Consider the following 26,191-nt stretch of genomic DNA (forward strand, 5'->3'; position numbering starts at 1 on the left):
TATGGTATCAGGTCGTAGATTTAAGTCTTTAATCCATTTCTGTTTCATTTTTGCATATGGCAAGAGGTAGGGGTCTAGTTTAATTCTCCTGCATCATATGGTTATCCAGTTTTCCCAGCACCATTTATTGAAGACACTGTCTTTTTCCAGTATATTCTCTTGCCGCCTTTGTTGAAGATGAGTTGGCTGTAAATGCGTGGATTTATTTCCGGGTTCTCTATTTTGTTCCATTGGTCTGTTTTTATGCCACTGCCACGATGTTTTGGTTACCATAACTTTGGTATATTTTGAAGTCAGTTAGTGTGATGTGTTCAGCTTTATTCTTTTTGCTCAGGATTACTTTGGCTATTCAGGTTCCATATGAATTTTAGGTTTTCTCTGTTTATGTGAAGAATATCATTGGTATTTTGATAGGGATTGCATTGCTCTTGTAGATCGCTTTGGGTAGTAGAGACATTTTAACAATATTAAATTCTTATAAACCATGAATAAGGGATATCTTTCTATTTTTTGGTGTCCTATTTCATTTTTTTCATTAGTGTTTCATAGCTTTATACATTTTGGTCAAATCTTATTCCTAGGTATTTTATATATTTTTTGTAGCTATTGTAAATGGTATTGCTTTCTTGATTTCTTTTTTAGTTTGTTTGTTGTTGGCATGAAGCTATGCAATTGATTTTTTTTTTTTGGAGACAGGGTCTCACTCTGTCACCTGGGCTGGAGTGCAGTGGTGTGATCATGATTCACTCCAGCCTCAACCTCCCAGGCTCAAGTAATTCTCCCTTCAGTCTCTCAAATATCAGGGACTACATTTGTGTACCACCAAGCCCAGCATTTTTTTTTTTTTTTTTTTTTCTTGTAGAGATGGAGTTTCGCCATGTTGCCCAGGCTGGTCTCAAATTCCTGAGGTCAAGCGATTCACCTGCCTTGGCCTCTGAAAGTGCTAGGATTGCAGGCGTGAGCCACTGTGCCCAGCCATTTGATTTTAATATATTGATTTTGTATCCTGCAGCTTTACCAAATTTATCCATTTTAACAGGTTTTTTCTTTTTTTTTAATGTGTGTGGAGTCTTTAGGTTTTTCTAAATGTAATATCATGTTGTTTGTGAACAAGGATAATTTGACTTTTTTTTTTTTTTTTTTCAAATTTGGATGCCCTTTTTTTCTTTCTCTTGCCTGAGGGCTTTGACTAGGACTTCACTGTGTGAAATAAAAGTGGTGAAAGTGGGCATCTTTGTCTTGTTCTAGATCTTGGAGGAAAGGCTTTCAAATTTTCTCTCTTCAGTATGATGTTAGCTGTGGGTTTGTTATATATAGCCTTTATCATTTTGAGAGATGTTCCTTCTGTACCTAGTTTGTTGAGAGCTTTTTTCATAAAGCAATATCAAATTTTGTCAAATGCTTTTTTAGCATCTGTTGAAATGATCATGTGGTTTTTGTCCTTGATTCTATTAATGTCATGTGTCATGTTAATTTGCTTATGTTGAACCATCCTTGCATCCCTGGGATGAATCTCACTTGATCATAGTAATGGATATTTTTTAAGTGTTACTGCATTCAGTTTGCTGGTATTTTGTTGGGGATTGTAGTTGTTGTTGTATCTTTGTCTAGTTTTAGTAATAGGTTAATGCTGGCCTTTGTAAAATGAGTTTAGAAGTATTCCCCGCTCTGCAGCTTTTTTTTTTTTTTTTTTTTGAAGAGTTTGAGTAGAATGGTTATTAGTTCATTTTTTAAGTGTTTGGTAGAATTCAGCAGTGAAGCCATCAGGTCCTTGGCTTTTCTTTGAGGGAAGACTTTTTATTATTGCTTTGATCTTGTTACTTGTTATTGGTCTGCTCAGGCTTTGTGTTCCTTTTAAAATAATTTTTAAAAATTGACACATAATTGTACATACTTATGATATTGTGCTATATCTGTAATATATAGTGATTAGATCAGGGTAGTTAACATATTCATATCTCAAATATTTATCATTTCTTTGTGTTAGGAACATTCAATATCCTTTTTCTAGCTGTATGAAGCTATATAATAATATTGTTAACTGTAGTCATCCTACAATGCTATGGAACACTAGAACTGATTCCTCCTATCTTGCTGTAATTTTGTATCTCCTTTAAGAAATCTTTCCCTATACCCCCTTCTCCCTATCCTTCCCAGCCTCTAGTATCTGCGTTCTAATTTTTACTTCTATGAGACCAACTGTTTTTTAGCTACCACATATGAGTGAGAATGTGCAGTGTTTAACTTTCTGTTCCTGGCTTATTTCACTTAACATGATGTCTTCCAATTAGGTGTTTTGTTTCTTCAGGGTTCATTATTAGTAGACTGTATGTGTCCAGAAATTTATCTCTGTCTTCTCTGTTTTCCAGTTTGTTGGCAGATAGTTGTTCAAAATAGTCTCTAATGATCCTTTTGTATTTCCTTGGTATCAAGTGTTATGTTTCCTTATTCATGTTTGATTTTATTTATTTGAGGTCTTCTCTTTTTTTGTAGTCTAGCTAAAAGTTTGTCAATTTTATCTTTTCAAAAACTTTTTGTGTCATTGATCTTTTGTATTTTTTTGTCTCAATTTTATTTATTTCTGCTCTGATCTTTATTATTTTTTCCTTCTGCTAATTTTGGTTTTGGTTTATTCTTGTTTTTCTAGATTCTTAAGGTATGTTGTTAGGTTGTTTATTTGAAATGTGTCTACTTTTTTGAATAGGCATTTATTGCTGTAAACTTCCCTCTTAGTGCTGCTTTTGCTGTATCCTATAGTTTTTGATATGCCATTTTGTTACAGGATTTCTAGGGTTTTTTTGTTTTTTGCTTTTTGTTTTGAGACGGAGTCTTGCTCTGTCACCCTGGCTGGAGTGCAGTGGTGCGATCTCGGCTCACTGCAACCTCCACCTCCTTGGTTCAAGCAATTCCCCTGCCTCAGCCTCCCTAGTAGCTGGGATTACAGGCACATGCCACCACGCCCGGCTAATTTTTTTGTATTTTTAGTAGAGATGGGGTTTCACCATGTTGGCCAGACTGATCTCAAACTCTTGACCTCAGACAATCCACCCACCTCGGCCTTCCAAAGTGCTAGGATTACAAGCATGAGCCACTGCGCCCAGCCTTTCTGGTTCTTTTATAATGCCCCTCTTTCTTTCTTCTTTTCTTACTGTCTTCCTTAGTGCTTAAGTGGTTTTTCTCTGACAGTATGTTTTTAGTTCATTGCTTTGCATTTTTAGTATATTTATTATAGGATTTTGCTTTGTGGTTACCATGAGGCTTACAAAAAACGTCTTATAGACACAATACATTATTTAAAACAAATGACAACTTAACTTTGATCAGAAAGGAAAGCAAGGAAACCAAAAAGGAAAAACTAAAAAATGCTACACTTTTAAGTCCATCCTCCATACATCTTGGCATTCTGTTGTCTCAATTTATATCTTTTTTATGTTGCCTATTAAGAGGTTGCTGTTATTATTTTTGATAGATTTGTCTATACTAGATACATGAGTGAATTATACACCAGAATTATGGTGTTAGATTATTCTGAATCTGTCTGTGTACTTAGTTTTACCAGTGAGTTATATGCCTCCAAATTTTTTTTCATTTTAACATCGTTTTCTTTCATATTGAAGAGCTCCTTTTATCATTTTTAGTAAGATGGGTCTAGAGTTAATGAATTCCTTCAGCTTCTGTTTATCTGATAAAAACTTTATCTCTCTGTCATGTTTGAAACAAAGCTTTGTTGGATACAATATTCTTGGTTGGCAGGCTTTTTCTTCCCCTTCAACACTTTGAGTATGTTGTCCCACTGCCTCCTGCAGGGCATGGTTTCCTGAGAAGTCAATTGCCAGACAAATTGCAGTTTCTTTATATGTGATTTGCTTCTTTTCTTTTGCCACTTTTAGGGTCCTCTCTTTGTCACAGGCCTTTGAGAGTTTGATTATTATATGCCTTAGGGTAGTCTTATTTGGATTGAATCTGTTTGGTGATCTGTGACCTTTACCTGTGTATTTCTATCTTTCTCCAATAGGGAAAGTATTTTCTTGTTAATTCTTTAATTAACTTTCTACCACTTGCTCTATCTCACCTCTCTCTTGACCACCAGTGACTCTTAGATTTGCTCTTTTGAGGTTATTCTCTATATTTTGCAGGCATTCTTTGTTCTTTTTTATTCTGTTTTCTCCTCTGTGTATTTTCCAATAGCCTGTCTTAGAGCTAAGTGATTCCTTCCTCTACTTGATCCAGTCTGCTGTTGAGAGCCTCTAATACATTTTTCAGTTCAGCAAATTTATTTCATCATTCCAGCATTTCTGTTTAATTTTATTATTTCAGTCTGTTTCAGTTTCACTGATAACTTTCTTAATTGTTTTTCTGTGTTGTCTTGGAAGTTGCTGACTTTCCTGGAATTACTACTTTGAATTCTTGATCTGAGAACTCACACGTGGCTGTCTTGTCAGAGTTTGTTACTGGCACTTTGCTTTGTCTATTTGGAGAGGCCAAGGTTGCCTGCTTGCTATAGTTTTTTGTGGACACGCGTCTATAGCTTTACATTGAAGGATTATTTATTTATTCCAGTGTTTGTTCTCTGGCTTGTTTTGGTCTTTCTAGAATATGTTTGCTTAGAGGTCGTTTGCAGTTGCCTGTGGGTCCCCTTTATCCTAGATCACTGTCTCCTATTCAGCACTAGATGGTGGTGTAATTGCTGGTTTGCCTCAGTTCTCAGAAACATTTGGCAGTACTGTCTCCAGTGGTGGGGAAGGGGTTGCATCTCAAATGGGATATCCCAGCTATGTAGGAAGGCTGCCCAGGGTTCCTCCTCAGAATTTATGGACTGTGCCTCCCACAATGTTGTGCTGCTGAACAGCCACTCTGAATAGGCGTTTCCTTTGGCTAAAATAAAGAGCAGAAATTCTTGGGCTGGAGTTTTTAATCCTGCTTCCCTTCTTTGTCTGTAGCCTCCTTTGGGGGATTTTTCTTCCTAAGGCACTTGTGATGCTTCCCATGGGCTGAGCCAGGAGTGGTTTTCCTGCAAGGGAGCCCAAGATGGTGGGGAAGCTGGTTTTCTGCTTTGATCTCACTTTATCCAGTGTAGAAATTGTGAGCCTAAGAGGAATTTCCTGCATGCAGTGCCAGGCAGATTCGGGGAGAGGCATTGTGGGTAGAGAAGTTCATTTCTGTTACCATCTGCATGGAGCTTTTCACTTCTCTGTGGCTCCAGGAATTGTGTCAGCCTCAGGTTCAGGTTCTGGGATATTTCTGGTGATAATCTTCGCACTAGAAGTTTATGTTTGGTTTTCTGTGGTAAAGAGTGAAGACACATTGTTTCTACTCTTTCATTTTGGAGTTATCACCCTCTGTTGATTTTAATTTCTGACCAATTCAAAGCAAAATTATTAAATAGATAATGATAATATGACACAGAAGGAGTGATAGCCATAAACCTTCATGCAATAAATAGTATTGCATCAACATATAAAACTTAAAATGCTAGAAATTAACTGAAACACAATTACCTGGGGATATTTTATTGTACTTCACATGAAATAGATGAAAAACAGGAGTCAGATAATATTGGAATAATAACTGTGAAGTAAGATACATAGCACATTTTGTAGTTTACAGATACAGAATTCACCTTCTTAATAGATATGTTTGAAAATTTGATTTCTTATTAGAGTAAAAAAATTGGGCAGGCTTCTTTGATCATATAATGTACCTTGAAAGTATTAGTAAATTTTGAACATTAATGACACTCAACTATTCTTATACTCTTGATAACTTCAGTTGTTTTTTTTTTTTTTTTCTCCCCTGGAAAGCATGGAATGGAAAGTACATAGTAGGTACTTGTACTGCTCATTGAAATGAACTGTTCTATTTTTATTAAACCCAGAATGAAGTGGAATTTATTACTTTAACCTCTGAAAACACTGACCAAATCAAGCCTCATATTTTTAAGTGCTACATATAACCTTCACCAGTGTGATTTACATAAATATTTCCTATGTTATAGATCATGAAAACATAAAAATAAGCTAGGCTGGTTTTGTCTGAGGTTACATTTCTTTTTCTTTTCTTTTTTTTTTTTTTTTTTTTGAGGTGGAGTGTTGCTCTTGTCGCCGAGGCTGGAGTGCGATGATGCTATCTCAGCTCACTGTAACCTCCGCCTCCTGGGTTCAAGCAATTCTCCTGCCTCAGCCTCCTGAGTAGCTGTCGTTACAGGTGCCCGCCACCATGCCTGGCTAATTTTTGTATTTTTAGTGGAGACGGGGTTTCACCATGTTGGCCGGGCTGGTCTTGAACTCCTGACCTCTGGTGATCTGCTCGCTTCAGCCTCCAAAAGTGCTGGTATTATAGGCGTGAGACACCACACCTGGCCTAAGGTTACATTTCTAATAAACTTCTGAACCATTCTGTTTTCCGGCTTGGAGACAAAGAATCATCTTATCGCATTGGTGCCACCAAAGGATCCTCTTGAATCCTGCTCTGTGCCCTTCAGCACTCACTAGGTAATTCAGACTAAGGTATTAAAAAACTAGGTACTATTAGTCTTAGTTTTTGAAAATAATTGGTGAGTATATTTTAAAATAGATTATAGCTTAATTTATGTCATTTTGATGGTTAGAATTTTTCAATTTATAGTAGTGCTTCTTAAACTTTTCTAATCTTTCTCAGTTATTATAGTTCAATTTTACATAATAAAAAGTTACTATGTGTGGGTTTAATGAAGTCTTTCTTCTTCCCAGGATGGATGTGGACAGTTTCCATATGATGCAAACATCCAGATACACTGGGTATCATTTCTGGATGGGCGCCAGAGAGTTTTGCTTTTCACTGACGATGTTGCCTTGGTTTCCAAAGCACTGCAGGCAGAAGAAATGGAACAGGCTGATTATGAAATAACCTTGTCTCTCCACAGTCTTGGGCTTTCACTGGTTAACAATGAAAGCAAGCAGGAAGTTTCATATATTGGGATAACCAGGTATGCAAGAAGGAAAATAAGACATCCTAAACCTTTAAAAGGCATTTAAATTCATAGTAGCCAATTTGAGGAAAGTAAAAAGATACCTGGTTTGACTTTGGTATGCTGTATATTTATTCAGTAAAACTTACTGAATAATTCTTTGAACTGTTAGTTGAAAAGCCCCGAGGATAGAAAGATGACTAAGATATTGTCTTTGTCTTCACAATACTCATTGTCAGTTCACGGGGGAAAAAAGTGGTTTGTTTCTTTCCTTGTTGTCTTTATGTGTGTGCGTGTGTGTGTGTGTGTGTGTGTGTGTGTGTGTGTGTTTTTAATGAGTTACGAAAATACTGAGAAAAGGAAAGGATGTACAAAGAAGGATGTACATGCGCAATGGAAGTACAGAGGTACAAGTGACTAGTTTGTTGTGTGCAGTAGAGGTTGGAGAAACTGTCATGAGTCAGGGGAAACCAACAGAAACAAATCGGAAAAAAAGGTTCAGAGAGGAGGCTGTATTTGATATGAGTACATAATCTTTAATGGGTGGCTATTTAGAATTTTCTAATAGTTATGGGACCGGTTATTTTCTCTAGTTCTATTTATACCTGTATAAGAAAAATATTAGAATATTTAGTTGATTTTAAAAATGACAATTTGGTAAAAGACTTACTCTTTTTTAGAGGCTGGTGGGTAGAATGGTTGACATGATACCAAATATAACCAGGATAGGATCTATCAATAAACACGTTTGGGGAAAGAAACGCAAATTAAGGAGAAAAGTAAATAGATAATCTATGTAATGAACTTTGCACAACACCTGACAAACTAATGGTTATAAACGGTATCATACATACCATTAATATAATATTAAAATATTTATATGTAGATAGGCAATGCATTCTTTGTTATATATTTCAGTATTATATGGTATTTTTAAACTAAACATGGAAATCATTTTTAGTTATACAGGTCCAATTTTCCCTTCTGTTCTTCAATAAAACTTTTTACTTTAATATTGTATATGCTGTCCTGGTTTGTCACGTTTACCTTTATTTATAAGAAAATTTAAAAATTTACCTAAAATAACTTCATTACCTTTTTTATGACCTGGTACACATTCAGTGAAATCTAGATTTTCAAAGGAAAAACACCAGTTACATAATTTTAAAAATCACTTTTTTTTGAGCAGCCTTATGTCTAGAGAAAAACTGTAAAATAGTTTTCATGTACCCAAACTCTTGTTTCCCCTATTACTAACATCTTGCAGTCGTGTGGTACGTTTGTTACTATTGATGAGCTAATATTGATACTACGTTATTATCTAACTTCATTATTATCTAACTTCTATATGTAACATTAAGTATTACTCTTTGTGTTGTACGTTCTATGAGTTCTGACAAATGCGTAATAGCCTGTATTCACCATTACAGTATTATATAAGATAGTTTCACTGCACTAAAAGTCTCTCAGTTTACTTCTGTTAATCCCTCCATTCGTCTTCTAAACCTTTGGAAACCACTGCTCTTTTTATTGTCCCCAGTTTTTCTTTTTTCAGAATTTCATATAGTTGGAATCAAACAGTATGTAACCTATTCAAATTAACTTCTTTTTTTTTTTTTTTTTTAAGACAGAGTCTCGCTGTCGCCCAGGCTGGAGTGCAGTGGCGCGATCTCGGCTCACTGCAGGCTCTGCCCCGTGGGGTTCATGCCATTCTCCTGCCTCAGCCTCCCAAGTAGCTGGGACTACAGGCGCCCGCCACCTCGCCCGGCTAATTTTTTGTATTTTTAGTAGAGATGGGATTTCACCATGTTAGCCAGGATGGTCTCGATCTCTTGACCTCATGATCTGCCTGCCTTGGCCTCCCAAAGTGCTGGGATTACAGGCGTGAGCCACCGCGCCCGGCCTCAAATTAACTTCTTTCACTTAGCAATATGCTTTTAAGGTTCCTTTGTTTCTTTTCATGGCTTGACAGCTCATTTCTTTTTATTATTGAATAATAGTCCATTGTGTGAATGGACTATTACTCCAGTTTCTTTATCCGTTCAACTATTGAAGGAGATCTTGGTTGCTTCCACGTTTGGCAATTATGAATAAAGCTGTTACAAACATTCATGTGCAAGTTTTTGTGTAGACATATGTTTTCTCTGCTTTGGGGTAAGTGCCAAGGAATGTGATTCCTGGATCATATGATAAAAGTATGTTTAGTTTTGTAAGAAACATCAAATTATCTTACAAGGTGGTTGCATCATTTTGCATTCCCACCAGCAATAAATGAGAGTTCCTGTTGCTCCACATCCTTGCCAAAATTTGGTATTGTCAGTGTTTTGGGTTTTAGCTATTTTAATAAGAATATAGTAGTATGTCATTGTTTTACTTTGCAGTTTTCTGATGACACATGATGTTGAGGATCTGTTCATATGCTTATTTGCCATCTATATATCTTCTTTCCTGAGCCACCTGTTCAAATCTTTTGTCCATTTTAAAATTAGGTTATTTTCTTAATGTTGAGTTTTAAGAGTTATTTGTTTATTTTGGATACCAGTCTTTTATCAGACGTGTGTTTTGCAAATACTTTTTCCCAGTCTGTGGCTTATCTTTTTATTCTCTTAACTGTTTTTAACAGCAGAAGTTTTATATTTTACCTCAGACTTATCAATTCTCTTCCTTCATGGATTGTGCTTTTGGTGTTGTATAAAAGAAGTCTTCACTATACCCAAAGTTACCTGTATTTCCTCCTATTATCTTCTAGGTGTTTTATAATTTTGTGTTTTATATTTATCTATTTTTATGTATGTATGTGTTTATTTATTTTTGAGACAGTGTGTCACTCTGTTGCCCAGGCTGGAGTATAGTGGTGTAATCACCGCTCACTGCAACCTCTGCCAACTAGGCTCAAGCAATCCTCCCACCTCAGCCTCCTGAGTAGCTGGGACTGCAGGCATGCACCACCATGCCAGGCTGATATTTTTTATTTCTTTGTGGAGATGGGATTTCACCATGTTGTCTAGGCTGATCTCAAACTTATATTTAAGTCTAATCCAGTTTGAGTTATTTTTTGTGAAAGATGAAAGCTCTGTGTCTAGATTTGCTTTATTGCATATGGATGTCCAGGTGTTCCAACATAATTTGTTGAAAGACTTTGGTAGTTTCCTCATTTAGATCATGTACACATTGTATTTGATTTTATTTATACCTAAGTGTTTGTTTCTTTGGTGCTAACGTAAATGGTATTCTGTTTTTATTTTAAATTTTAATTGTTTATTGCTGGCATGTAAGAAAGCAGTTGACTTGTATATTAACCTTATATTTTTGCAATCTTGTTATAATTGCTTATTAGTTACAAGAGTTTTTTTGGTTGATTCTTTGGGATTTTCTGTTTAGACAGTCATGTCAAATGTGAACATTGACACTTTATTTCTTCACTCCCAACTTTATTTTCATGTCTTATCACATCTTGGACTTCCAGTACTATGTTGAGGTGGGAATGGTTGAGAGTGGACATACTTGCCTTATTCCTAATCTCGGTGGGAAAGCATCTGGTTTCTCACTATGATGTTAGCTATAAGTTTTTTGTAGGTGCTCTTTATCAAGTTGAAGAAGTTCCCCTTTAAGTTGTCTCAGAGTTTTTATCATGAATAATGTTGGATTTATATTGTCTATAGTAGATATTTTATTCAGTGCCTTCATTGACTGGTATCCTCTAAATACATTTTATAGTTAGGACATTGTTAACACTGTCATTGACTAATAGAAACAAGCTATGTAAAATAAAATATTACAGATTTTAGTATTCTCTAATTCAGGTGCCAACAAAGTTTGGCCTATGAGCCAAATCTAACCCAATGCCTGTTTTTGTACCGCTTTTGATTTAAGAATAGTTTTTTTTACATTTATAAATGGTTGAAAAAAATCAAGAGAAAATAACACATGAAAATTATGAAATTCAGTTTGTTACCCATAAATAATGTTTTGTTGGGACACAGTGATTTCTGTTCTTTTACATGGCTTCTTTGACATTGCTACTCAGCGCACTAGAAATCACAGCATGTTTGAGTTAGTGCATATTGTTCTGCAGCATTTTTTATATTACTGATATATATCCATCGTATCAAAACAAAAGTGAACTTTGAATGTTCATCTTTTAGGGCATAATGAAATGTGTATTCTTATTTAAAAAAGCATCATTTTATTATGTTGTGAAACTACAACTCTGCTGAAGTAATACAATATATGTTGACAATATAGTTTCCAAACTAAGCACTTACCATAACATTTTCAAATCACAGGAAAGCAATGGCCAGAAAAATTAGAAAATTTAAGGCAAAATATGTCATCACACAGAATATCTTCACAAACACAAAAAACAATAATGAGGCTGCAAGCAAAGTAAATTTCTGAGTGACTTATTTGTTAGCAAAGCCAGGAAAGTCTTTTACCAATAGTGAGTTAATTGAATTGTGTCTGATTGCAGTAGCTAAAAAATTGTATCCAGAGAAAATGAACTTAAGGCCATTAGCCTTTCAGTAGGAACAGTTGCTTAAAGAATTGAAGACATTCAGAACAACATCAATAGTCAATTAAAAAAACAAGGCAAATGATATTGAGTGGTTTCCCTTGGCTCTTGATGAGTCAACAGATGTTACCAATACTGCTCAGTTGTATATTTGAGAAGTCAGCGCTGAGTTTGAAGTGACTAAAGGATTAACCTCTATAAATAGTTTGCCTAGGACAACTACAGGTGAGAATATTTTCAAACAAGCTGAAGAAATACTAATTTAATACAACCTGAAGATAGATACAGGTGATTATGGGAAAAATATGTGTGGAACAGAAAAAGACTTAGTTGGACAAATTCATAAAGCTAGCGAAAATGTAAAGCATTTAAAGCCTATTGTATTATTTGTGAGCAGGTACTTAGTGGAAAATGTTGCAATCCACCTTTTGTTATCAAACCATTAGTGTCAAATAGTAAACTTTATTAATTCATGTGGACTTAACTATCATCAGTTCTGTGAATTTTTGCCACAAATAGAAGCTGCATGTTCTGAGTTGTGTTACCATACAGCAGTTTGATGGGTTGGCAGCAGTAACTTTTTATTGTACTCTGAGTTCTGGGCCAGGATTAAAATTTTTTTGAACAAAAAGAACCACCCTGAATCACTATTATTAAACACCAATAATAGTGGCTTTGGAAATTAATTTTTGTTGCAGAATTGATGATGCAATAATAGTGGCTTTGAAAATTAGTTTTTATTGCATAATTGCAGAATTGAGGATGTTTTTTAATGAATTTCAAGCTAAAATTAGAAGACAAACAGTGCTTATGTGAAAAATTTATACTACAGTATAGTCAATTTTGAAGACAGCTAATGTTTGAATCTCAAGTAATATCAAGATGTTCCATGTACTTCCTGTGCTGTCCAAGGTTAAAACATGAAGCAAAATCTCCACTTCCACATATATGTGGAAAGGATGTATTTTAAGGCCTGCAACTCCAGTTCCAGCAACATTTTTTCTGACCTCAGTGCAGCTGTAAGGAAATTTCCACATTTCAAAATTCATTTGTGCGATTGAGGAGCTCCTGCCTAACTTTGAATTGGAAGTGATTGACCTGTAATGTATTAATATACTAAAAGGCAAATATCAAGAGAAGAATTTAATAGAATTTTATAAATGCCTTCGAAGTGATATATATGCTCAAGTAAAATAATAAATTCTCATTGATCAATATCAGTATTTGGCAGCACCTATCTGTGTGAAATGGCATTTTTAAAGATGCTCATTACAGAGTACCATTAATAGATGAACATTTACAATAGGTTTTGGTAATAAATAACACTAACTGACATGTTACTTTCACAAAAGAAGTTTTTTTTTTTTTCATTAATAGACTTGTTTTTAAGAATTGCTGTTAATTATTTTATATTCTAAATTTCATCAATTAAAAATTTATGGGAGTTTTTTTCTCTCTTTTGTATCTAAGTTGCCTATGTAATAACTTGAATTTTGTCTCAGTCCAGAAAGCCTAAAATATTTACTATTTAATATATGGCCCTCTGCAGAAAAAGTTTTCCAGTCCCTTAGTTGATTGATGTCAACGTTGATAGAAAAAGTATTTTCTTGCCTGCCTCTTTCCTTTTTGTACTCTTTTTTTTTTGTTGTTATACTTTAGGTTTTAGGGTACATGTGCACAATGTGCAGGTTTGTTACATATGTATCCATGTGCCATGTTGATTTCCTGCACCCATTAACTCGTCATTTAGCATTGTACTCTTGCAACACAGGTATAGTTCGTTACTTTAAGAAGTCCCTTATACCAATGTAATTTTCATAGGAAAATAATAGTTACAATAATCTGGAGTTGAATAAAGTTCCACAGACCTAAATACATATTACTAATTTAATTTTTTTGTGTGAATTATTTAGTTCTGGTGTTGTTTGGGAGATGAAACCAAAACAGAAATGGAAGCCATTTAGTCAAAAGCAGATAATCTTATTGGAACAATCCTATCAGAAACATCAAATATCAAGAGACCATGGCTGGATTAAGATAGATAATAATTTTGAGGTATACCAAAATTCTTTTGTTTTGATTTTTATATGTGTATTTTCTTGGTGGTGGTATTAAGTAAAATTGTAATGCCCAAGTAAAGATGTGTGCAGAAATGAACTTATTTATTAGTGGATAAACTTATTTCTTAATAGGATTCGTGTGTCTAATGATAACACATTAGTATATTTTTAATTAAAATATATTGTTATTTAATCATATACTGTGAAACAGGATTCAAACCTGTGTTTTAATAATTTTATTACTTTTTTATATTTTTATAATTCTATTTACAAATCAGATAGTCTTATGGAACTTGTTTTCAGAAAGATTAGGGAGAAGTTAAGATTGCTTCATTGAATTTTTTTTATATTTTGAATGACACCTATATATTGCTAAATAAAGACTATGTAAAATTACATATTTCATTGAGGAAAAACCTATAAAAAGCTGCTCAAGTAAATTCATTAAATGTGAGTGATTGTTGGACATGAGTGGGCATCCACAAATAAAGATGCACTCCACCTGGGCCCTTACACAGTTAAAACTAAAAGTCACCTATGCTCCAGGAAGTCTGCAGAAGCTTGACTGCAATTTCCAGCTTGCTCTAATTTAATCATGCAGTTTAGTTACTCTTTGTTATTGTTGCCTGGTGGTTTGGTTAGCACTGTCACCAGTTACATTCCCCAGCACCCCCATCAATTTTGGCCATACTTAAACGATGAAAAACTATATAATTCATGTCAGACATGATTAAGCTATCAATTATTGATTGCAAAACAGAGTTTGTTTAGAATTATCTTTGGGCCAGGTGCAGTGACTCACATCTGTAATCCCAGTACTTTAGGAGGCTGAGGCAGGAGGATCACTTGAGGTCAGGAGTTTGAGACTTGCCTGGGCAACATAGTGAGACCTTGTCTCTACATAAAAAAAAGATAATAAAAATTAAAATTAGCTGGGCATGGTGTCACATCTGTAGTCTCAGCTGCTTGGGAGGCTGAGGCAGGAGGATCACTTGAGGCCAGGAGGTTGAGGCTGCAGTGAGCTGTGATTTTGCCACTGCACTTGTGACAGCAAGACCCCGTTTCAAAAAAAAAAAAGAAAGAATTATCTGGAACTATTCGTATCTTGAGGAAGTTTTCTTTTACATAAAGCATGTTTTTTAAACTATAGTTTCTATACTTGAAAAGTTTCACAATTGTTTTCTTTTTTTTCTAATAACTTTGGTAGAAAGGTGGTGCTTTTGCTTCAGAGATCTCAACTGTAGATCACCTTAGGATAGATCTGTTGGTGAGACATAAAGATAAAGATTTTTTCAATTTGATCAATAAACAGATATTAAAAATGGAATAGCTACTGTGCTAATATCAGCTCATCACAAAAACGTGCTTTTTTTCTAGGTCAATTTTGATAAAGATCCAATGGAAATGCGCCTCCCTATTCGTTGCCCTATTAAGCGAGACTTTTTATCAGGAATTCAGATTGAATTTAAGCAATCTTCTCACCAGAGAAGTTTAAGGGCCAGGTTGTACTGGCTTCAGGTAACATTGTCATTCTCAAATAAGTATTTATCATCACTTTGGGAATCTTGGGAATGAAATTTCTTTTTTACAACTATATAGTTTACATTGTTGGTATCTTTTCTTTGTATGTTTTTTCCCCTTCTTCCACATATTCTGTTTATTCAACATCTTACTTATAAACTTCATGATTGTTGAGACTAATTTTGATCAATTAGCTTGCAAAAGGGTTTTCTTGCACTGAGATTGTTATTCTTAAATGTTCCTTTGAATTTGTCATGGGACCCCCAAATAAGATTTTCCTTTGTCATTCTTCAGGACAGAGAGCAGAGCTTTGCTGGAGGTTCCTTTTGAATGCTTGCTTGCTCCCTCCCAGCATCCCTCCCTTCCTTTCTTTCAGCTGTTAAGTACTGTTTAGGCTACTTTAATTCTTTTTCTTTTTACCTTATCCCCTAATTTCATATTCAGTTTCTACTTTTATTTAAACCATAGAGAATTTAAATCTCACAGGATCCATAGATACAAATATTTTCATTAATGATGTACATACTGCACACTGTTAATACAATTATGAGAGTATTTATATAGTCCTTTATTTAAAGCCTTGCCCTTGCTGAGGTATATAACTTTTACAGATTTAAAATGAAACTTCTAATTACGCCACATACATATGGAGACACTTAATTATGATGAAAGTAGTGGCCTCTTCTATAACATTATCTTTGAAACTAAAAGTTTAAATTATTTGAAATCTTGCTAAGTTGGTTGTCTTTTCTTTCAGGTTGATAATCAGTTACCAGGTGCAATATTCCCTGTTGTGTTTCATCCTGTTGCCCCTCCAAAATCTATTGCTTTAGATTCAGGTAAAAAAAAAATAAGTTGTGACATAGATATAACTTATTTATAAAAGTTAAATAGGCATTAGTTTGACCTAGTGTAAAGCATTATTTTTTTTATGTGTTACTTCTTCCTCTTAGAGCCCAAGCCTTTCATTGATGTGAGTGTCATCACAAGATTTAATGAGTATAGTAAAGTCTTACAGTTCAAGTAAGTAAAGATTCCTGCTGTTTCTCTAAAAGAATTTAAAATCAGAATCTACTTTGAAAATAAATCTTACTCTTTTTGAAAGTGACTTTCATGTAAAAAGTATTTTCCAACTGAACCTTTTAATTCACTTTTGGTCAAGTAATCTTTTATGCTTCAACTTATTTTAGTAGTAGTCTCTACATATTTTAAAGCATAGAATTTCTTCAACCATCTTCTTCCCTTTATAACTTCAATTAGAATATAAAATAGTAAGTGAAATCTAAATGATATGTATTTGTGAGCTGTGTTCTTTAATGTAATTGCTGTGAACTTTAAAAATTGGATCATACATGCTACATGATCTGGTTGTATTTGTTTCATCTGTGACATGACGAATGTGGCATTTGGGACTGTAAGTGCTAAGTGTTAATGCAGCAGTATTACCTTGAGTGAAGCTTTCACTCCAGTGAAAAAGTCTCAATCTAAGAAGACTTTTATTTTATTAACATAATTTTTAGGAGATGAAGGAACAAGATATAACTGTGGCTTTTCACTGAAATCAAAGTTTTAACATTGAAAATTAAAAGGTTAGGTAGAAATCGTTTTCCATCTTAAATTTTTTTTCTTAGGTATTTTATGGTCCTCATTCAGGAAATGGCCTTAAAAATTGATCAAGGGTTTCTAGGAGCTATTATTGCACTGTTTACCCCAACAACAGACCCTGAAGCTGAAAGAAGACGGGTAAAAATTTTTATTTCTTGGGGAAAATATAAAATTAAAAAAATTTAAATCAGCCTTTTTTGAACGAATTTTAATAGAGAAAAAAATTAAAATAGAAATTCTTGATTTTATTTTTTTCAGACAAAGTTAATCCAGCAAGATATTGATGCTCTAAATGCAGAATTAATGGAGACTTCAATGACTGATATGTCAATTCTTAGTTTCTTTGAACATTTCCATATTTCTCCTGTGAAGGTTTGTTGTAATTATTATTTTGAAAATTTAGTGAAGTTATTATAGAACTTTTTAAAGGGTCTGTGGACCAACGTCAGTTTTAATTTGTTGCATCATGTATTTGGTGGGAATTTTGTTTGATTAATCGAAATAATTAAGACAGTTCTCTGTAGCATATGTACAGCCACAATTCCCACAGAGAAACCGCCAGAGCATGTTCTCCAGTTTTGAATTAATAACGCCCTTATTCAAAGAAGGAGCTGACAAAAGCATTTCTTAATTAAGCGTAGAAGTGCTTGCCAACGTTTAATGTTTTGGTTGCACTTTGTAACTACTATCACTGTCTAAATAGAGAGCTATAATGGGTGCTGTAACCAGAATGTGAAAACGCTGAAGTAGGTACTATGCTGTTGATGTGGTGTTTTTCCCCCTTTCCAAAATTTGATTGTAACTAAGGGAGTGGAAAATTGGATACCTTTCACTTGCCTGATTTTGTACTTTATGAACCCATTTCTTTTTTCCCTTTTGTTGTTCTTTTTAGCTTTTTTAGGAGAAGGTGACTGCTTAGTAAATTCGTAAATTCACAAATGCTATCAACCATAATCCTCTAAACTTGTGTAATGGGCCAGATTTATAACTAAGTAACTCTTTAAAATATTGATGATCCTTTACATTCTCAAAAACTGTTTACAGCACATTACTTTCAATTGCATTTACCAGTTCTTCAGCTAAATGAATGGATTTCTAAAATGGAATTATTATTTTAAATTGATCTATTAGTTTGGTGATATCAGATATATTGATAGTGTCAGGTTTAGAATTGATAATGTTTTATGTGATAGGTAATATACCATTTCTTTTTCACTTTTAAGTGAAAATCAGTTATTTGTGGGATTGAACAATACCTTAAACAAATATTTACTGAATGCTTATGATGAAAGTTGCTGTGGAGGTATAAAATAGCTTCATGGATATTATATTCTAGAGGGATATTAATGATTGATAATTTACCTATTCGTGTTCTTAGGCACAGTGGGATTTGTGCAATGAAGTCTAATGGCAAAGATTATGAACAGCAATTATTTTCATAGCCCATAGTAACATTGCCCTAGGGAAGGGCTGGATCAGTGTTTACCCGTGGTTACCTTTCCTGGATCCCAGCACTCCTAGACTCGTCATTTGGGCAGAGGGTCACATGAAAGAAAAAACTAACCACAGGTTTTCCTGGCCTTGCCCCAAGTCCACTTTACTTGAACTGTATATTGGTTAGTTAATATGCCTAGGAAATGAAAAAATGAGAAATGAAATTCATCTACTTTATTTACACATATTGAATTACTTTTTGCCTATGTCTTCTTGCACTATTGCACTAATGATGGTTCAGTTCAAAGTAGCAGCTAAATGAGAATCTGAAATCTCATGTTTAAATACTAAGTTGGAGGATCTGTGGAAGCTGAAAACCTTATTATACTTTTAAAAACTTGACAGCTTGCTAACTTACCTTAATTGTCATATTATTGTTATTATCTATTATTTTGACTGGCAGATTACTTGTGTGCCAGTTGACATGTTTTTCTTCTTAAAACGATTATGCCATTTTTGTAAAGTGTGTTGGTTTCCTTGATTTGAATACAGTGGCATTTATATACATTGCATAAAATTAGAACTCTGTTTTTGGATCAGACTAATTTGTATTTTATCAAAAAGCAAAGAGAATCAAATGTAAGTGGGTTGTTCTGCTATAATGTATGGTATCAAATAATAGCTTTCACTAGGACTCTAATCGAAAGACTTTTTTGGTTTGTTTCTGGACTACCTGGATCCTAAATATGTAAACTTTTCACTTTTAGCTTTCATTTATTGAACATTATTTTTCTTTTAGTTGCATTTGAGTTTGTCTTTGGGTTCCGGAGGTGAAGAATCAGACAAAGAAAAACAGGAAATGTTTGCGGTTCATTCTGTCAACTTGCTGTTGAAAAGCATAGGTGCTACTCTGACTGATGTGGATGACCTTATATTCAAGTAAGACTTCTGTCAAAGTACATTGGGAAGCAAGTGTACCAAGATCATGTTTCTGGACATTAATTCTCTCCACTTGTGCAATGTTAGCTTAGGAAAAGGATGACTTCACTACTTATATTTGGAGAATTTGGTCCATTTGTGATTATACTCTTTAGGAATGCTTATTGTATTCATAATGATAAGGTGAAGAGTCTTTTTTTTTGATTACTCATATCTAGATAATACATGGATGTAGAATAATAATTGAATTTTTTAGTCATATATTATAAATTGACCATATTTTAAAACATAATTATATTTAGAGATATGTAATGCTAGATACATATACATTAAATAAATTGTTATTGAATTGAAATTCAACAATGGTATTGGAACAAGTAGTTATCTGGGTGAAAAAAAATTCCCTGTAGATCATTTTTACCTTACATGTACACTACTAAATTTCAGAGAAAACGAATGATAAAATATAAAACCTAAACTGAAAATTCAGACAAAAAAAAGTCAAATCTCTGAATAGAGGAGGTCTTTCTAAGTTTAAAAGCAGTGGAAAACATTTCAATGGAAAATAAAAGATACATTTAACCACATAAAAATCAAATACTTTACAACAAAATCAATGAAAATAATTAAAAAACAAAAGACTGGGAAAATATAATGACAGAGAAAGGACTGTTATCTTAATATTAAACATTGAGAAGAAAAACCTAGATTCTAATGGTATAATGGCCAGAGAACAATAGGAGATAATTCGCAAAAGGGAAAACACAATAATGGTGTTATTATTTATCAAAGAATACATACAAATTAAAGCAAATTATCAAAGATTTTAAAATATGAGCGATCCTATTTTAAAATCCTATTTAATACTAGTCAAGGGTGGTTCTAAGAAATAGGCACTTTTTAAATACTGTTGGTGTAAGTGGAAAACTGCATTTGTTAGGAGCCTTCAATGTTTTGTTGCTTTTCACTCAGTAATTCTCTTTTTGAAAATTCTTTCCAAAAAGTAATCTAACCTTGAAGTTCAACCAAAGAGTTATATTCAGCATACACATGGCATCATTAATTATTTTACCAAAAATTGGAAGTGTCTGACAGTGGAAGAATTCTTTGTTATGACACTGCCACATGGTAGCATGCTATGCATCCGTTAAAAATGGTTATGTAAAATTTTAAATAACATAGATAAATACTTATCCACAGCGTTGAGTGTAAACAGGGCATACAAAATGTTTTAAACATTTTATCATTGCATATAAAAGAAAAGAAAGAATTCGAAGTGCGAAATAAGAAAATAAACCTTTAAAATCCACTATGTGATGGGATGATGGTTGACTTTTAAATAACTCTTTATGCATACATGAAAACCTTGTGCACTGTTTTTATAATAATTTAGTAACCATTATTAAGACAATCATAAATTGTATGTGGTAAATGTATGAAGTCAATTGTGAAAGAATTGACTATGATTAACATTAGCTGTCATTCAAATTTTAAGTCCCTTTTTTTAATCATATAATCTTAGTATCTTTGAATCTTTCCTTTTTCTCCTCCCAGACTTGCTTATTATGAAATTCGATATCAATTCTACAAGAGAGATCAGCTTATATGGAGTGTTGTTAGGCATTACAGTGAACAGGTAATTTCCTATCATAGTATTTCATAAGGAATATACTTCATAAAACAGCAAAACGTTTGTATGTGACTGTATGGTGTGCAGTAATGTTTATCTAATTTACCTCACTTTGAAATCTCCTTATTTAGTGGTTTTCTTCAATGATTAATTTCTATTTCTTTAGTTCTACCCCTCTTTATACACCTTTTGAAAATTTTCCTCCAGTTCCTTTTTCGACTTTGCAATTATACTTTTATCACTTTGGGAAAGAATAGTGACTTTATAGTCATTATACGTGATTTTCAGTGATTATAGTTTCTGAATATAATCTAGTGAATTGCAAGCAGAATTCTAAGCCCGTTTCCTCCCTGTGCCTCAGTTACTCTGTGGTTCAAGTATGTATGCATAGAAACAGTAGCTGTTGCAGGTCACTTTGGTACAGTTGCTATACTATGGAACTGCATGGTGACATCTCCTTTCCTTCCACTGATGGAATATTCTTTCTTCTATTACATATACAGACATTATGATTGTTACATGTTAAAATGAGGATATGTTTTCCCTTATTTTTTGTTTTGGTTATTATTTTCCATCTAATTTATTAATAACGATGGTAAAGTAATACTAAAAACAACTAACAATTACTGAATTATGTACTCATTTAATATGCATACTCACCCATGCAAGGACAGTGTAACTTCCCTTTTTAAAAAATTTTGAGTTTTTATAGAGATGGAGTCTCACTATGTTGCTCAGGCTGGTCATTAACTCCTGGCCTCAAGTGATCCTCTTATCTCAACCTCGTAAAGTGTTGGGATTACAGGCATGAGCCACCACACCCAGCCTGACCTTCCATTTTATAGATCAGAAGACAGGCTGTTAGATACTAAATGACTTGCACAAGGTCACATAACTGCTACTTGGCAGCCTGTGCGTCAAACCTAGTTCTGTCTAATTTAAAGGCTGTTTGTAAAGTATTAGCATAGTGCCTGGCACATAGTAAAAGATCAATTAGTGGAGGTAGTGGTGGTTATTCCATACAGCTTTCTTTTAACACAAACTTAATTTTATCAGTAAATCTCTTTTTTTCTATTTCATTATGACGTTTCTTACAATAGTTGTGAAGGACTTAATTTTTTTTTCTTTTTTAGTTCTTGAAACAGATGTATGTCCTTGTATTGGGGTTAGATGTACTTGGAAACCCATTTGGATTAATTAGAGGTCTGTCTGAAGGAGTTGAAGCTTTATTCTATGAACCCTTCCAGGTATTGACTTCTTACTTATTTTAACGATAGGTATAGGAAAACGGATGGTCTATTTTTTAATAACAAATAGTAATTTGCATTGTAATTATATCTGGGAATTGAATAATGTTCAAATCACAAAAGTATATCAATTTTATATTTTTATTTAAAGGTACTTGAGATAACATTGGATGATTGTTTAGAATTTAATGAGCACTGCCCACATTTGCCAGGATTTAATGTAGTTGTAAGAATATTTAGAGTGCTGGGTAGATTAAGACTTTCAAGACTGTTCCACCATTGTGGAAGGGACTAATAGGGCACTGAAAGCAAAGTTTGTTTCATATTCAAGCTGTCATCTAACCTATTCCCCTCCATTTAAAGGGTCTAGCAGCCAGCCCAGTGTATGAGGGTTTTAGAAGAATAAAGCAGAGAAAATAAATGGGAGAATAAGACAGTAAAATAATCTGTGGGCTCTTACTCTTGTTATCACTGCAGCTTGTTTTAGCAGTCTGATGAAACTTAGTTCTGGGAGGCCAACTTCAAATTGTAATTGAAGCCAGTGATTTATACCTATCCAACTTTTGACTTAAAGAATTTGCTAACAATGGGAACTCATGGACACAGGAAGGGGAACACCACACTCCGGGGACTCTTGTGGGGTGGGGGGAGGGGGGAGGGACAGCATTAGGAGATATGCCTAATGCTAAATGACGAGTTAATGGGTGCAGCACACCAACGTGGCACATGGATACATATGTAACAAACCTGCACATTGTGTACATGTACACTAAAACCTAAAGTATAATAATAAAAAGATTAAAAAAAAAAAGAATTTGCTAAGATCATGTAGGTTGAAAGTGTCTTCAAACACAATAGATATTCTATCCATATTTGGGGTAGAAGTGAAAATTGATTCATCACAATGTTTATGGATTTTTACAGATTTGGATTCTTCTTGCAAACTCTGAACTATTAAATTAAAAGTCTGAAACTTATTTAAATTTTAAATAATAAGATTATTTTTTATTTTTTATTTTTTTTGCCAGGGTGCTGTTCAAGGCCCTGAAGAATTTGCAGAGGGGTTAGTGATTGGAGTGAGAAGCCTCTTTGGACACACAGTAGGTATGTATCACATATTTGTGTATATGTATATATTTTTTATTATATTGTTATGAAATATGTTGTTATTAAAAACGAATGCTTTTATTTAAAGGAGGGATCAGTTTCTTAATAATCCCTTTTAAAAGACATGTTTCCTTTGTTTTTAAATGAAAAATAAATTAACAGTGGACTGCTGGTTTTTTAATATGTCTTTGTAGTGTTGAATAGATGTAAATAATTTTACATTTTAATTAAATAATTTTATTCCTTTTCTTGTTAGATGGGAAAAGTTAATTTCTGCATTTTTTGTATGAGACAGAATTTTAAGCACCTATTAGTTTAAAGCAATTGCATGCTATATATTGTGATAATGCTGTTTATATAAACAATGTAACTTCTCTGAGCCTTAAAAAAATTATTTTATTTTTAATTGACACATGATTGTATATATTTATGGGGCATAGAGTGATATTTTGATACATGTATACAATATATAGTGATCAAATATGGTAATTAGCATATTTATCGCCTCGAACATTTATCATTTCTTTGTGTTGGGAACATTCAAGACCCTCCCTTCTAGCTATTTGAAGACATACAATAAGTTGTTGTTAACTATAGTCACCCTACAGTGCTATAGCATGCTAGAACTTATTCTCCCATCTAGTTGTGATGTTGTATCCATTAACCAATCTCTCCCTATCCTCTTCTCCCCCTACCCATTTCAGCCTTTAACAACCACAGTTCTACTCTCTAATTCTATGAGTTCAACTTCTTTAGCTCTCAGATGTGAATGAGAACATGCAGTATTTGTTTTTCTGTGCCAGACTTATTTCACTTAACATAATGTCCTCTAGGCTCATCCAAGTTGCTGTGAATGACAGGATTTCATTTTTTTTTTTAAGGCCTGAGTAGTATTCTGTTGTGTGTGTGTGTGTGTGTGTGTGTCACATTTTCTTCATTCATCCATTGATAGACACTTAGATTGATTGTATATCTTAGCTATTGTCACTAGTGCTGCAGTAAACATGGGAGTGCAGACATCTGTTGATATACTGATTTCTTTTCTTTTGGGTATATACCCAGTAGTTGCATTGCTGGATCATACGGTAGTTCTAGTTTCAGTTTTTTGAGGAGCCTCCATACTGTTTTCCATAATACCTGTATTAAGTTATATTCCCACTCTCAGTGTGTAAGCATTACCTTTTCTCCACTTCTTTGACAGCGTTTGTGATTTTTTTTTTGTCTTTTTTATAATAACTATTCTAACTGGGGTGAGATAGTATCTCACTGTGGTTTTGATTTGCACTTTCCTGATGATTATTGATCTTGAACATTTTTTCATATACTTGTTGGCCATTTGTATGTCTCCTTTTGAGAAATATTTATTCAGATTGTTTGCCTATTTTAAAATCAGATTGTTTTCTTGCTGTTGAGTTCCTTGTATAGTTCTTTGTATATTCTAGAAATGAATCCCTTGTCTTTGGTAGGTGGTGCAGCAGGAGTTGTATCTCGAATCACTGGTTCTGTTGGGAAAGGTTTGGCAGCAATTACAATGGACAAGGAATATCAGCAAAAAAGAAGAGAAGAGTTGAGTCGACAGCCCAAAGATTTTGGAGACAGCCTGGCCAGAGGAGGAAAGGGCTTTCTGCGAGTAAGTTCTCTGCTGAATCTTTAAGAAATCTGCAACTTAAAAAAAAATGCATTCTAGCTGGTTGTGTGAAACTTAGAATGCTGCTTATGAGTCTAGGCCTGTAGGAATAGAAAGAATGATATATCATGGACTTTCCAGTTTCCTTTTTGCTCCCCTTCCCCATTGTCACCACCAGATCTGTCCCCTGAATTGCTGGATTTCGTAAAACTGTAATGATGACAGGGTAGTACTGGTGTAGAAGGTGAGGAAGTGTGAAGCAGAGATACATGGTACCGATGGAAACTAGAGGGAGAGGGAGCTCTGCAGGTCATCAGCAATTGACTGTTTCTGTAGAAGGGATGTGTGAAAGTTAATTGTTGATAATCCAGGAACTGCCTTTCATTACTTTTTAATACTTTTAAAATTATATAGGTAATATATGAATACTGCTTAATTATATAGGTGATGTATGAATATTCTTATAATTATAAGAACTTAAAAGTTATTCTGTTAATAAGTAAATAAAACATTATAAGTAAGGCTAGAATACCCTAATCATCTCTCACCTGTTTCCAATTTAAGTGTGTATCCATCAGTTCTCTTTCTGTGTGTTTATAGAATATACAGATATTTTACTACCATTACTTCACAATGATTAAGAATGTATTAGTATATTCATGTTTTAATTTTGGAAATAATTTCAGGAAACTGCTGTGTTTTTTGATAATAATTAGTAATGTTGGGTGTTACAGTTACTAAGGCACTTTATTTGCCAGGTTATTAGCTATCCTTGGGAGGGCCCTTTATTTTCAGTTTTCTACACTTCCACTAAGTTACAATGTAAACTCCTTAAAATTTATAATTAGATCGTAAATATTATTTGGCTCAACTCACTCATTTTGCTGATGTGGAAACTGAGATTTAAAGAGATTTCATCAACTACCCATGGTTACATAGCTGATTGGTATCATAACCAGATTTAAAATCCTTTTACTTGCTTTACTCCTGTTTCTTTTATAAAATTTATAAAATGCTTTCATTTAAGATTTTCTGTGATATAATATTTGAAAAATCATAGTGCTAACTTATATATGTATGTTGTTCACATTATCAAGTTAAGTCTTCAATTTTTTTGTTGTTGTTGTTATTTCCGGTATGTCTGTAGAGACCTCTAGTGGTTGGTTTAAAATTAAACACCTTCCATTCAGTCTAAACTATATGATTGATTTCTCTTTCAGGGAGTTGTTGGTGGAGTGACTGGAATAATAACAAAACCTGTGGAAGGTACATTGAAAATATTTCCTTCCTTTACAAAGTCTGAAGACTTGATGCTATTAGTAAACATAATAGATGTTATTGCTGCTATATACTTGATTGAGAAAATTACTGACTGAATTTTATATTTGTAGCCTTAAGTTGCTCAATGAATGTGTTTTCCTCAGAAAGCAGAGAGGTTAAGTAGTAGATCATACTTCAGACTTTGAATGCTATTTTTAGCAGGGCCAGAGATAAACTAGATTTGTTTGGGCCCTCAGTAGAAATTTATTCAGTTTTGCTGTTGTTGTTTTTATCCCATTAAA

General features: G+C 33.8%; 1 protein-coding gene across 6 annotated transcripts in view; it reads left to right on the forward strand.

Annotated features, from left to right (window-relative positions):
* The window catches only part of VPS13C (vacuolar protein sorting 13 homolog C), a 194,336-nt gene that overhangs the window by 148,480 nt on the left and 19,665 nt on the right, over window positions 1–26,191 (forward strand). For all 6 annotated transcript variants that reach the window (XM_055278275.2, XM_055278276.2, XM_055278278.2 and 3 more), the window contains 13 exons: window positions 6,729–6,964; window positions 13,373–13,514; window positions 14,897–15,037; window positions 15,798–15,879; window positions 15,994–16,063; window positions 16,672–16,783; window positions 16,904–17,017; window positions 18,879–19,018; window positions 20,573–20,654; window positions 21,782–21,895; window positions 22,924–22,999; window positions 24,469–24,632; window positions 25,850–25,895. In XM_055278275.2, coding sequence (XP_055134250.2) covers window positions 6,729–6,964; window positions 13,373–13,514; window positions 14,897–15,037; window positions 15,798–15,879; window positions 15,994–16,063; window positions 16,672–16,783; window positions 16,904–17,017; window positions 18,879–19,018; window positions 20,573–20,654; window positions 21,782–21,895; window positions 22,924–22,999; window positions 24,469–24,632; window positions 25,850–25,895 — 1,519 coding nt within the window. The remainder of the gene's footprint in view (window positions 1–6,728; window positions 6,965–13,372; window positions 13,515–14,896; window positions 15,038–15,797; window positions 15,880–15,993; window positions 16,064–16,671; window positions 16,784–16,903; window positions 17,018–18,878; window positions 19,019–20,572; window positions 20,655–21,781; window positions 21,896–22,923; window positions 23,000–24,468; window positions 24,633–25,849; window positions 25,896–26,191) is intronic.

This window comes from Symphalangus syndactylus, chromosome 5 (genome assembly GCF_028878055.3).
Source record: "Symphalangus syndactylus isolate Jambi chromosome 5, NHGRI_mSymSyn1-v2.1_pri, whole genome shotgun sequence".
NCBI lineage: Eukaryota > Metazoa > Chordata > Mammalia > Primates > Hylobatidae > Symphalangus > Symphalangus syndactylus.